Source organism: Sprattus sprattus (genome assembly GCF_963457725.1).
Source record: "Sprattus sprattus genome assembly, chromosome: 3".
NCBI classification, from domain to species: domain Eukaryota; kingdom Metazoa; phylum Chordata; class Actinopteri; order Clupeiformes; family Clupeidae; genus Sprattus; species Sprattus sprattus.
In genome coordinates, this window is record NC_137922.1 from 43,573,737 (window position 1) to 43,587,815 (window position 14,079).

At 43.2% G+C, this 14,079-nt stretch overlaps 1 protein-coding gene across 1 annotated transcript in view; it reads right to left on the reverse strand.

Moving 5' to 3' along the window:
• Positions 1–3,391: 3,391 nt before the first annotated feature.
• Positions 3,392–14,079, reverse strand: part of gabrz (gamma-aminobutyric acid type A receptor subunit zeta) — a gene marked incomplete at both ends in the record, with an annotated part of 21,407 nt that continues 10,719 nt past the window's right edge. The window contains 7 exons of the mRNA XM_080834176.1: positions 3,392–3,763; positions 4,447–4,640; positions 5,737–5,889; positions 6,259–6,396; positions 10,094–10,176; positions 11,608–11,825; positions 12,844–12,911. Of these exons, the coding sequence (XP_080690302.1) occupies positions 3,392–3,763; positions 4,447–4,640; positions 5,737–5,889; positions 6,259–6,396; positions 10,094–10,176; positions 11,608–11,825; positions 12,844–12,911 (1,226 nt within the window). The remainder of the gene's footprint in view (positions 3,764–4,446; positions 4,641–5,736; positions 5,890–6,258; positions 6,397–10,093; positions 10,177–11,607; positions 11,826–12,843; positions 12,912–14,079) is intronic.

Here is a 14,079-nt window from a genome sequence, read left to right on the forward strand (position 1 = left end):
GACTGATTGTCAAGAGAAGTATTTAAGTGCTGACTATTAGCGAACACGTTGGTGGTTTTACAGAAACATTTAGCTGGGGACTCTATTTGACGGGCTTGGTAATAGTATGTTATGGCAGTGAGCTATTAAGGAGCGCACAGTATTAGATGGAGGAGTGGAGGACTGTACTACTACTTTGGCATAGCATTTGGCACTTTCTAGCCGTGACCAAATATAAAACTAGGCTGCAAGAATTGCATCACAAAAGCTTGCAACCCTTGCCTGTGCATACTCTCTCTCTCCCTCTCTATTCCTTTCTCTCTCATGTTCTCTATATATGTGTGTGTGTGTGTGTGTGTGTGTGTGTGTGTTTTAATGAAAAGTAAGGAGAAAGACATCAAAGGAAATGGCCCCACCTCTTCATCCTCCCTCCTTAAGTTGTCTCTAACGAGAATACTAATCTCAAAAAGCTGGCTGGGGAAATCAATAAAGGATCTATTCATTCTTTAGGAATTGGCCCATATGGTTCCTCCCTGCAATTAGCAGGTGCTTGCAAAGGAATATGGGAAGACTGTGAAAGGGCTATCTGGTACCTAATTGTGAGCAAACCTCAATCTATATGTGTCTATCTTAGGCCTCTTTGTACAATGCTACAAGGACTGGGTAGGAGGACACACTACCTCACCTACACCGACCAACGCCTTTACACCGGCCAGTAATGGGGCTTTCTTATGGTTAAAACTGTGTTTCTATTGTAGGTCTACAGTGATGGGTTAGGACAGAGAGAGAGGGGCAGAAGTTAATGGGAAATTGAACAGGGAGATGCAATCAACGGAAGGTTAACTGACTTGATTAACGGATCTTAGGTCTGCAACGTGCCACTAGACTACAAAAGGACCTGACTGAATTTCAGCTTAGTTAACTGAGTTCTGGCAATACTTCATATCTTATCTCACTCTTTCAGGATCAGTGCTCTAGAGAGTGCAGGAGGTCTCCACTGCGCCTCTTATCAATCAGGAGGAATTAGGGAAGAAGAGTAAGTGAAAGGGTAGAAAATGGAAAGGCAGAGAGAGAGAACAAACGAGAGAGAGAGAGAGAGAGAGAGAGAGAGAGAAAGAGAGAAAAGTTTGAATGCCATGAAGAAGAGAGTTTTGGTCAGAGAGCAGGGCCACAGAATCCTGAGATAATGAGGTCACATGACACTTGACATAACAAAGGTTATCTTACGGGACAAGGGGAAAGAGCAAAGATCAGAGTCCTGCCAGTCAAAACTGAATTCATAGCAACGTAAATATTCTCGGTTTATCATTGGCAAGAAATCCATTTAAACCAGGAAATGTTTCACTCTTGCACAACTTTCACTGCAAAAATGCCCAGCGTTATTATATGTTATGCCCAAGCTACAATGTAAACTAGATAAAGTCCTAGAGATAGGGACCTTGATTCAGTTCTCCCCCTGCGAGTGCCGCTGTTTGCAGGAGCCTGATGAGCTAAACCCACTCTTGTTTTCTCATGCATGAAAAACATACCTGATTCTATATTTCAGTTCAAAAAAATAGTTTTTTTAAAAATGCAAACGTCCATGCACTATACAAAAGCATAATTTTTGCAAACGTCTCCAAAAACCGCCCCCCACCTGAACGTACCATTTGCTGAAGTATTCACACCGTTATTGTAGCATTAAACTAAAATGTAAGATTAACACAGCGGTAGATGCCAGTGGCCTGCCAGTGCAGTAGGAAGACCATAATTATCTACTCAGTGTAGCTTTAAAACACACAAATATGTTGTTTGCATACCTGTCAGCGGTGGCACATTCACAGTAAATAAAGTGAGGGCATATCAAGAGGTGAAAATAAAACAAGCAAGTACAACTCACGCCCTTTTCTTCCCTGCATTAATATGGCAGCAACATGTACAACCATTCTGAGAAGTGTCAAATTTAAACAACTAATTATATACAAAGAAAAGAACAGTTAAGACCATTATGAGGGACAGTAATTCTGAGCTACTGCAGTGAGCATAGTAGCTGCCCAAAACATGGACTTCACCCATAACTTAATACTTACGAGAAAGAGTTCCAGGTGTGCTGTATAGGAATGGCTATGCAATATGTGATCTAATCAGATATAAACAATACCAACTGGCATAACACATGAACTAATTGAATGCCTGGTGACATTTAAGTCTTAATTTTCTCTTTAAAAAGTGCTTTCTGATTGGACAAAAACAAGAAGACAAACAATGGTTAATTCAAAGGAATACAACACCATGACAAAAGGAAGGGATATCTAGGCATGCATTATTGTAAATAGATCATTAAAGACACAAACTGATTCCCTGGAAAAAAGAACAGGTTTAAATAATCCTGTAAACAATTTGCGTATCTAACCATCTTGATTTAAATTACAGAGAGAAAATGCTAAGTGACAAAACTAAAAAGCAGACAGAGAAAAAAAGAGATAGCTATTCAGAGAAGCCTGCCCTGCGAACCATGGCGCTGCCTTGTAATGCATAGGTGCTAAATACAAAACAAACCTGAAGCTCAATTACCTTTTCGAATTTGGCTTCTCAACCAAGTTTAAAAGTAAACCTTTCTGTTTCTTTGTTTTAAGAAATCTGTGATGTCCTACGATTGCCTGATTCGGCAGCAGCCAGTATGATATCTAAATGCACAATAACCTCCAATAACTTATAAGAACCATCCCAAGGCCTATACTGGATTTTTTGAAAGTAATCCAGTTTGACATTGAGAATTTAGTTTATTGCGGATTGGGTGTAATTGTTAAATATTGCTGTCTGGTTGTAAAATTCATCACTACATTCAAAGCCAATATCATAGTCTAGTGCAGGCCCATGAATAGCACTAGCTATACCCTTTAATTTTCTCACTTTCTATGTAATATTGATGGGTTTATTGCAGAGTAGAGCTCCTGCTTAGTTTCTCTCTGTAATGGTAAAGCTCCTCTGGAAAACAAAGGCCACTTTATCCCAGCATAGAGGTATGCTCCCACACAGACACACACACACACACAGATACACACACACACACACACATAGGACTGACTCAGAAACAAGCATACAACCTCACGTAAAACAGGTTCACACACTTCACCACACACACACACACACACATACACACACACACACACACACACAACGATGACCATGAGCATATGGTGCATGTGGCCTAAACGAAATGTGACAACAACAAAAAACACACAGGCGCACACAGAAATTGATGGAATAACTTAATTCACAAACAAATCTCTACCCCCCCACAACACACACACACACACACACACACACACACACACACACACACATATACATACATACTCACACACACACACACACACAAACACACACACACACACACAGCCCCACTGCAAGCACTGCTGCAGTTCCCTTCTCAGAAGTACAAGTAGTAGGTCCAGTACAGAAAGTTGATGAAGATGAAAGAGAGAGGGAAGGTCAGGCGTGAGTAGTTGTCGATGTAGTGTGGGTTCTCCACGTGGCAGCAGTTCAGGAAGCGCACCAGGCGCCCCACCTGCAATATGGTCCGCAAGCAGCGCCCCCGCGGGTGGGGGCCCGTGTCCATACGGGGCGGCGGGACCGGGGTGGCGGCCAGCTCCTCCTTGGGCAGGCTGTGTGTGGGGCTGCTGGTGCTCCCACTGCGACTCAGCACCTCCTCGCGCTTGCGGGCGCGCAGTGCACGGCTCCCGCCGATGGAGGTGACGATGCCGTTCATCTCGTCCTCGCGGTCCTGCATCTCCTGACCGTACTGCGCATTTGCCCAAAACCACGCAGGGTGATATGAGTTTTAGCATTTTGAATGTACACTGTACAAATGTTGCCATGTACAGAATTTACATACAGTACCTTAAGCATTTTGAATGTCCATTGTACAAATGTTTCCATGTACAGAATTTACATACCTTAGGCATAAGGATGAAAATATTTCTGCCCTTTGTGTATTACTTTTGACCATGCTATCATTAAGTACTGTACAATATTGATATATTACAGTAGATAACCTCTGCATCTTTTCTATGAAGAGAAAAAAAAAACATGCAGAAACACACCTCATCTCCCACCAGCATGGTGCACACAAATACCCCCCCTAATGTCTCATTAGGACATACAGAGATGGCCAGAGAAAGGGATCATGGGATGTGTGCGTGTGCGTCTTTTGCCAGGGAAGTGATGGCTTATGCCGTGAGGTTGACGGTGAAGATGAGGATAGAGATGACAATGACTACACTGCACTGACCCAATGAATCTGAGTGGAGAAGTGTTGACAAGCATAATGAAGATGACAACAGCTAGAGGATGACAGCTTTGGTCCAGGACACGGGAACAAAATGAGAGCGGCGGTGAGGATGACATGGACAATTACACAGATACTGACAACAGCGGTGATGGATGGTGATGAAGATGAAGCCGAAGACGAAGGCTGGCTCTCACCATGTAGGCGTGGGCGGAGTTGGGCTGGTGTAAAGTGCAGAAGTGAGCCACCGCGTACTCGATCAGAGCGCCGAAGATGAAGCTGAAGCAGATGCCCAGGTAGACGTCGATGGCCTTGATGAAGCAGTTGGCGTTGGGCAGCGAGGTGCGTGCACCCATCATCAGGGTTGTCATGGTGAGCACTGTGGTTACACCTGGATGGCCGACAAGCACAATACCTGACGCATTACATCCCAAATCACATTCAATACCCTAATGAAGAAAGACCTAATGAAACATATCTGAGATGATGTGGCATTTGATTTAGAACAAACCACACTTCCGATTCCTATAGGAATTCATCAATTAAACATAAGTGGCACCAAGAAATACAACTCATAGATATTATCATTGATTACCTTGATGAATTTAGCTTTTCTGGGATACTGCCTACTTATGAGGCATTATTAAATGCCACATAAGCAACAATAGACAGATGAAATATATCAGTCATCCCCCAGGTATAGCTGTATCTATAGGCCTGTTTTTAGCCCTTTAGTGTAAGGACTAGGTGTGCTTCTAATAGCCAACTCTTACCCGGCAGTAAAAAGACTAATGTGGGTTATGACCATTTGTTCCACAGCCCCTGGAACACTGATGAAATCAGAGAAATTAAACACAGCGATTTAAAAACACCTAGACATCATTTTTTCACAAGGAAACGTTTTTGTGAATTACTTTTTTTCCAACAGCTTGAGTCATTTAGCATTTGAAGTATTAAGCCAGAACCTTCTAGAGGGACCAGCAGCTCACTCCTTTTTTAGATCCCCCCCCCCCCTTCTTTTTTTTTCTGCGTTCATATGTCAGTGCCTGTGATGAAGGATGCTGGGGGATTTCTTTGGCTTGAAGCCCTGCTGGGAGACGGAAGGCCCAATCCTTGCTGAGTCCACCAGATTCTCCACACACAGGCACAAAAAGTGGGTTAAACCATACGGGTGGTGTGGTGGGGTGTTTGTGTGTGGGGGGGATATAAGCAGTTTCTGTCATTTACATCTCAAAACTTATTTTCTTTTTTTAAATCTTGAACTTTGCATTAACTCTACATAGTGAATTGTTGCTAATACAACTATTATGTGTACAGAATGTACAATTTATGACATTCTGGGACACTCTAGTGTGCAGGATTTAAGCATTAAAATGAATTAAATTAAATAGGCCGGGGGGAAAAATATGGTGAATGCACAGCAGGGTTGACAGCTAAGGCAGGGGCAAATCACCCAGGTGACAGACAGGTCAGGGGCAATGCCTTACCGATGCAGATGCGTGCCGGCACGGAGGATTGGCTGATCCAGAAGGACACCCAGGAGAGGACCACCAGAGCGCTGGAGGGCACGTACGTCTCCAGGATGAAGTAGAGGATGCTGCGCTTCAGACGGAAGTGGAAGATCAGCTTGGGGTAGTTACCTGAGGAGAGAAGAAGAGAGACGGAGAGAAAGGTGAATAGGTTTGTGGCAAGGCTGCAGGTTCGTCATCTCTCTGGGAGTCAAAGCACTGAATGTCAACAGACTGATTCACTAAGATGAAAACTCCCCAAGTTGAGTAACTGGTGTTCAGAATGCAGAATTTGAAAATAAGCACAGTCCATGGTACTGGATTCGTTTTCTAACACACTCTTACATTCATGCTTTTCAACTTCTCTGTCTAAAAAATGAGTGTGTGTGTGTGTGTGCTGCCTTGCACGTACAAGTATGTTTATGTATGTACACGTGTAAATGTGTTGAAGAAGGAGTGTGTGTGTTGTTTTGCACACATGTCTGTATGTGGATGACTCACCTGTCTCATACACCGCCTCAGACTCTGACGTGTAGTAGTCCTCCAGGGTGTACTGGGCCAGCTGCAGCGTGTCCAGTCCACTCACAGAGTAGTTCCCACGAGTCCAGTAAAACACAACATCCTTCACATTGTACCCCCCTACAGGAACAAACACACACACACACAACATGGTTCAACAGAGCTGAACATTCTTTACCAATTTAATTGAAATATTTGGAATATTATTCATTTTATGAACGTAAACATAAATCTATGTGTGAAATACAACAAATCTATGTGTGAAATACAAAAATATAGAAGGCTACATAGACATCACAAGAACAACGTTGCTCAACATTCACAGCACAGTATTATCGTTTTCTACCCCTAGGCGGCGCTGTTGACCTACACATAATGGTTCAGGTACTTAAAAGGCGATTTTTTTTTTTTTTTTAATTGGGGGAACCTTTCCCATAGATGCGACAGCTTTTCCTCATAGCCTATCTGAGACGCCCCTCAATGTATCGCGCGCGAATCCCCTGAGGACAGAGCATATTTTTGCGCTGGAGAAAAAAAGGCATGCATAATTGATCTGTGAAGGGTGAAAGGAACCGTGCATGCTTTCCCTTACAGAACTCATGTCCTCTTATCTCTACAGCCTCTCCCTCCACCGAATACCGTGCCCTGATCCTCTCCCCTCGGTTCAATCTACCGCTATAGAGCAAACCCCAGATACAGCTTGAATAAATAACACCGAAAACAGCCTCCCAAACCACACCTTTATTCGAACAAGGCACAGTGCTAGTATGCAATTGCCTATGATATGATACATTTATAGTCATTTGGTGTTTAATTAGGCTACAAGATAGCTGTTTAATTACATTGCTGATAGCGCCTTGCGTTCCGCTGATACAACAGCGTTACGCAACCACTTTGTTGAAGCAGGGGTGTAATTGTGAGGCAATGATAAAATGGAAGTTAAATTAGGACACAAATGAAAGACGTCAGGCCTCGCCCTAACCTAAAGAGTCACAAGCAAGTAGCCTACTACTGCTGTTTCTTTATGTAAGCATTTATTTGTTTTGGCAATTGTGTTTTAATTACAATCCTTAATTAACTTCCGAAAGAGAATAGTGGGGGTGATTATATATATATTTTTTACAGCAAGTCAATTCTCAAATATCAGTTTTTTTCTGTTTCCCAACCCTCATCCATGACAGGGAAATAAGGACACACACTGACGACAGGCCTTTAAAAGTCTGAGTCAGATGGCTGTGTAGTTCATTCATGTGAACACTCCAACACACGACTGCTGTCTAATCAAACCATGGGGCTTGTGAACTGTGATTGCTGTGATTTTTTTTTAATGGCCATTTTAATGGACATTCATCCCAGATCTACAGGAAGAGATCAACTGAGCAATACGTTATATTATGAGAGCTTTGAGAACTGTTGAGTCAGGTCATTACTCAGTGTAATGCATCTCACGGTTGTGTATTAACCTCCACACCGCCTATCTTCCATACAGGATTTTACATATGCTGAATGTTTCATATAGAAGTGTGCTTTCTGAAGCGTTTCTTGCTGTCATATGTTCCAGGTAGTCAGCATAAAAAGCATTTAAACATTCATTACATGCCAGGAAAAGCTTTAAATGTTGTCACATGGTTGAGAACATACAGTGAATAAAGAGGGCGAAAAATCAAGCATCATGATAAATATTTCATTGCACATATATAAGTTGTACAGACTTTATTTTTGTCATTACTGAATAAATATTTCAGTGATGCTTCACATATTTAGTTTCAGGATATCCCTCATGCTAATTTTATATGTTCCAGGCCATACTATATTGGGTAAGATGTTCATTCCACATACACTACAGGGCCATCTCTGGACACCAGTCCACTGGTGTGCTTAGGTGCTGGTGAAAGTTTACCAACGTTTATGACCAAATATGACCATAAACATGTCCTTATGCAAGTCAGTTCACGTTCTTATTTAATGGTCTTCCTAACAATCTAGAAAAGTGAACATGCTGTACTTGCATAGAACGTGGGCTATACAGACTGTGCAATCCTGACCATTTAAACTAGTCAAGAAGCAGCAACTTGAGGTATTACATTAATGTTTGTACATTCAGGTGCTTTTTGCTGTCAAATACAATGTAATTCTGACGGATTTCTGTAGTTTTGGCAGCAGTGGCTTATATCATGAGGTACCCTCCTGGAGCCCTCCATGCAGTAAGCTTGACAGGCACCCAGGGATTCAGTTTTCCGAACAATGACGGAAGTTAGCACTGAACTAACACGGTTCAAAGCAACCATTAAACTAACTTATGTGGTTAATGACATAGTGTGGGTGTGCCGGGGCCTGTGTGTGAATGAGGGCCAAATCACTCAGACTTGGGATACCTCAATTTCACCCCTAAATAATTTTCATTAGGTCATATTAATTTGTTCAAATAGGCTTACCTTGTGAAATTGCTGTCTGTATTCAATTCAGTTTTATAAGTCTTTACTTATTACATAAACAGTCATCTGCTGTGGTATTTCCAAATGAACACACATTTGTTGTGTAGGCTAACACTCCTTCACTCTCCAACACGAAAACTGCACCTGGGAGGTAACAGGCTCACATCCAGCCTGAAATCATTCTTTAATCTTATTGTCAGCCTAATCCTCTGCTACTAGTTCTGTGTAAAGCATACACCATTTACCTCCCCTGCAACACAAGAATATTAAGTGGGACTTTTAATTATACATAATATTTGCTTAAGGCTAATTTGCGTAAGGCTAATTTGCTTAAAGCATAGCGATGGTTTGACCTTCGTTGCGTAAGATACCAATATAGTTACCTCGATAGGTTGAATTACGGTTTTGGAAAAACTTGCATCACAACTGCATGGTGGGAAACATACCCCAGGGTGAAACTCCAACACCCTGGGGTATGTTTCTCCAACTCCAACACCCTGGGTAGCAGCCCGAAGGCCAGAATCCAGGACTGGTGGCACGAGCAGAGACCACACAGAGGTTTCTCCACAGTCCCCCACCCCTCTCTCTGTCTTCATAGTACCTTTCCTGTCTCTCTCTCTCTTGGTTGTCTTCCATATCTCCCTCCTTCTGCCTTCCTAGCTCTTGGCCTCGGCTTTGCATCTTCCTCATACATATCCAGTGTGTGTCTTTTCTCCTTTCTCCCTCTCTCGCCTTCTCTCTCTCTCTACCTCTCTATCTGACAGACAACAACCTACGGGGCCCGTCCAAGCCTGTCAGTTACTCCATCCCTGCCTGAGGGGAGCCTGCGCCACACTGGAGATCGCTGTTATGTCTTCGCCACTTTGAAGAAGTGCAGGAGCTCCTCCATCCGTCTCACACAATAACAGTCCATCCCACTAGAAAAGCTTGCAGAAGCAACCTGAGCTCCACCTGTTGCCTCGACTGTCTAGTGTTTTTGGAAAACAAACACACAGACCCTGATGCTCGAGGGGTACACTTAAATTGCAAAACTACTAGAGAACTTTCCTTACCTGTCAAAAAACATTTGGTGAATTCAGTGCTGAGTACAGATAGCCTACATCACTCCAAAGTTGCGGAATTGCTCACCAACAATTTATGATGCAAGTTGCATGCAACTCCAGTAGAACACAGAAGAAAGTCTGACCATCCTTGAATAAACACCCATGGGAGATACTTGAAGCACAGACAATGATTCAACATAACAATTAATAATGCAAATACTGACACGCAGGATGCCGCATATTTTGCGAGCAGTCGTCACATCTTGGGACAGATACTATTCAATAGTGGCCTAACATGAACTCTCAGAAATAGAAATAGGGAGATGATGTTTGTCTTACAGCTCTCCAGCTGGAGGGTGCAGGTCTGCCTGTCCATGGGGTACTTAGTCAGATCCATGTTGCAGGCTACTGTTGTGGTGATCCTGCAGAAAGGGATGGAAGTGCAGGGTGGGGGAGATGACATTCAGAAAGAGAGAGAAAAAAAGGATGGATTGAGTGAGTCATTGAGAGAAAAACAGCCCTTCACTGTCTCAATTTCACAGTCCATCCCTGTCAGCTGTGCTTCTCCTGCCTCATCCCTGATCCCTGGTGTCAGATGCCCTGCAAGCACATCTCTTTCTTTCAGTTTCCCTCCTTCGCTCCATCATTCTCTCTCTTGCTCCGTGTCCTCCATCTCTCCAAATACTCTCACCTTTTTGTGACTCTCACCATATGACTTGCTTGCACGTCTTCCTTTTTTTCATCTTTCTCTATCCTTCTATTTCTATATTTTTTCATGACCCCTCGTGTTTCGCTCGCCTTTCTGCTGCTGTCACCACATTTCTGTCTTTCTTTCAGTCTTTCTTTCTTTCTCTCTCCTTGCACCTTTGTGTTGTTCTCATCCCCTTACTGTATCTGTCTCTTGCTCCCTGTCTCTCTCTCCGCTGTCTCTCACACCTTTCCTAATTCTCTCACCTTGCTGTTGTTCTCACTACCTGTCTATCTCTATTTCGCCCTCCTGACTGAATTCTCTCACAATTTCTCCCACCTCTTCTGTCTCTCTCTCTCTTTCTCTCTCTCTCACTTTCTTTCTTTCTCTCTCTCTCTCTCTCTCTCTCTCTCTCTCTCTCTCCTCCACATGTCCTCACATATGATCTGACATGATGAATCTCTCCTTGCAGTCCCCATCTTTCATTCCCCAAACTTTGTTAAGGTTTTTAAATATTCCTCTGAATTCCCTCTCTCCCTGAACACGACTCTCCCCTTTCACCCCCATATGTCCTTCCCTGTCATATAGTATACCATACCTTTCATTATTCATCAAAGTGACTGTTTTGCGAGTGAATGACAGTCCTTTTCTCCCTAAGGACAACCCAACATCCTTTTGCTCTAGGAACTGAGTTTTTATTTTTCATAAAACCTCACATGATGAAACGCAAGATGACATTACTATATTCAGCACTATGTCAAGGGATCTAGGGAGATCCAGAGAGCAATGCATTTTTCTCTGTTAACTATTCAAGGTTCCAGTATTTCCCCCTCACTCCCAGATAGTTCCAATGGTGGAGGTTCCTTAATTGCAAAATAAGCATTTATCTGTTGACGGTTCATTCTGTGGTGTTTACTGAGCTCTGCACTGGCACTGCTACGCTCCAGGAGCAAGCTGAGGGTTGTGTTTACATCTCCTTTATCCAGGCTTTCCCCTTGTGTCCTTACGCACACATCTGTTGAGAAACAATCCATTCAGCATGTGGGGCATCTGTGTTTTTTCCTTGAAAACTCGGCACAATTCTCTGAACGCTTTTCAAGCAGTGCTATGTTATTCTTAGAGGCATTTTTATTTGCGCTTTTAGAGAGTGACCGGCGGGGGCTACCTGAGGGCGTAGAGCACGGTTCCGTTTGGGAAGATGCGGATGAGGCGGTTCTCCACAGTGATGTCGTGCAGGAAGGACTTCTTGGAGTCCACGATGAAGGTGTCAGGGACCCAGAGCAGCTCCACCAGCCGGCCGTCAAGGCTGAGGCTCTTGTTGCCCTCGAAGACGAGGCGCTCGTCCGTCCAGCGCTGGCGCAGGAAGATGGTGGCTGTGTAGTCCTGCGTGGATGCATGCACGCACGCACGCAGAGGATGGAAAAGCACACGCATGTGAAATCAGGACCCACGCATCCATACAGTGAACCGCCACGTAAAATGAATGCACACAGACTCACACACACACAAAAAATGCTTACAGAAGTACAAAGGCATAAAGATCAAACATGCTTACTTATGAAAATGGCCATTAAAGTTGCAGTATGATATGAATGCCACGCACTTATATGGTAGAGAATCCTTTTAGTATTCTGTGTAAGTACATGAATGGACTCTGGCAGGCTTGCATGCATGTGCACAAATATGCACATACAAACCACATCTATGTACAAATCCAGACCCAAACAAATATCTCAATTTAAGTGCATACACATGACAGCAAAAACATACATAATCAAAGAGGTATTAATGTGTAAATATATTATTGGTTATAATCATGCATGTATTTAATGGAGAGAGCCACAAGCATTAAACATACATAAACACACACACACACACACACACACACACACACACACACACACACACACACACACACACACACACACACACACACACACACACAAAAGGGTCAGAGCGAAAATGTTGCATGAACATTTACAGGCTCATATTAACAGTGATAATGGAACCGCGGAGAACAACGCAAGCCGGCATTTTGACAGGCAGTGATTGTGACAGCACTCCACGGGCTAAATGAAGCATGACATTAATACTCTCACGCACGCACCCTCACATACACTTAGCCAACACCGACACACACACACATTCACGTTCAGATACATGCACACCAACACACACCCTTACACAGACACATGCATATACACACATCCACATCTACACTCACACACACATCCACACATATTTATATCCTGCATAAACACATACACACACACAAACACACATAAGGACACACACACACACATGCACACACACACACACATACAAATATTTACACACACAATGACAATGCATCTACATTTCTAACAGCAAGCCCAGAGGGACCTCATGGATGTCAGCTCACCATGTTGATCTCTGATATGGTGTCAATGCTGGCGATGTCCAAACTCATCCCCACAGTGACTGGGCCATCTGTGAGGGCAGAGAACCACGGTCAGCAGGGAGTTTAGGGGACAGGGGATTACATTTTTCTATTTCTGGTCAGTTTATTTTTGAGGAGAATAGCAGAGGAATTGTGTGCAGCCAACTGACAATAGCCTCTGACTCCATTGTCATCTGTCCACCAAATTATCTGTTCATTTATCCATCCATCCATCCGTCATGTTTTCAATTGGAAGGACGCATTAGCATGTCGTTGAGATACTTTAGCGCAAAGCTGACAACAGCCTTTGTGTGGCCTACAGCTCGAGTTCAACAGCTGTGAGGTCTACTTAGGGAACTGTCATTGTTGATTTAATTTATATGGCGAATCCGATTTTTAAAAAAAGGCAGTTCCACACTTAAATTGATTGAGAACACAGTGACATGATTTCAGACGGCAAAAGACTGTTTGTAGTCTCCACCAGAAGTGTGGTAAGTCCAGAGAACAGGAACACATTGTTGTATTTTTTGCACTTTCACAACATACATTACATAAACACCGGAGTAAAGTTAACAATGCCTTTACTGGATTTTCTTCAGTCAAGTTACATTGCCTTCATTTCGGTTTCGAAGCACTACTGCTCTAGTTCAGTGTATCAATGCACCCGCTCAGTACTACATCAATGGTATCATACACACAACAGAAAAGTAGTTCCCATAACTTTAACTAAAAGTAGCTACCATAATCAGTTTTTATGTGAACATTACACACATGCATGACCCGCCTATGTGGTGAGTCAATTAATTAGCATGGCCTTCTGGCCAAACAATGGTGTTAATTAGCAGCATGTGGGAGGACAAATATACCCTGTATTTTTAGCTTCTTGAATCTGGACTACGCTACTCATTCCTGGTTTTGAAGTAGTACTTGCTACAGGCACTGGATACTAGTAGTGATTTAGGAAAGCAAGGCAAAACCAGGGCTTACATGTGTGTGGGCCAGCTAGGGTCACTATACAGTGCAGTTGATCAAATCATTACACTGAAAAGGCCTTAGCAGCAGCTGTGAGTGTGTGTGTGTGTGTGTGTGTGTGTGTGTGTGTGTGTGTCTGTGTGTGTGTGTGTGTGTGTGTGTGTGTGTGTGGGTGGATGTGGGTGTGTGTGTGTGTGTGTGTGGGTCAGCTAGGGTAAATATACAGGTCATCGGATCAAATCATTA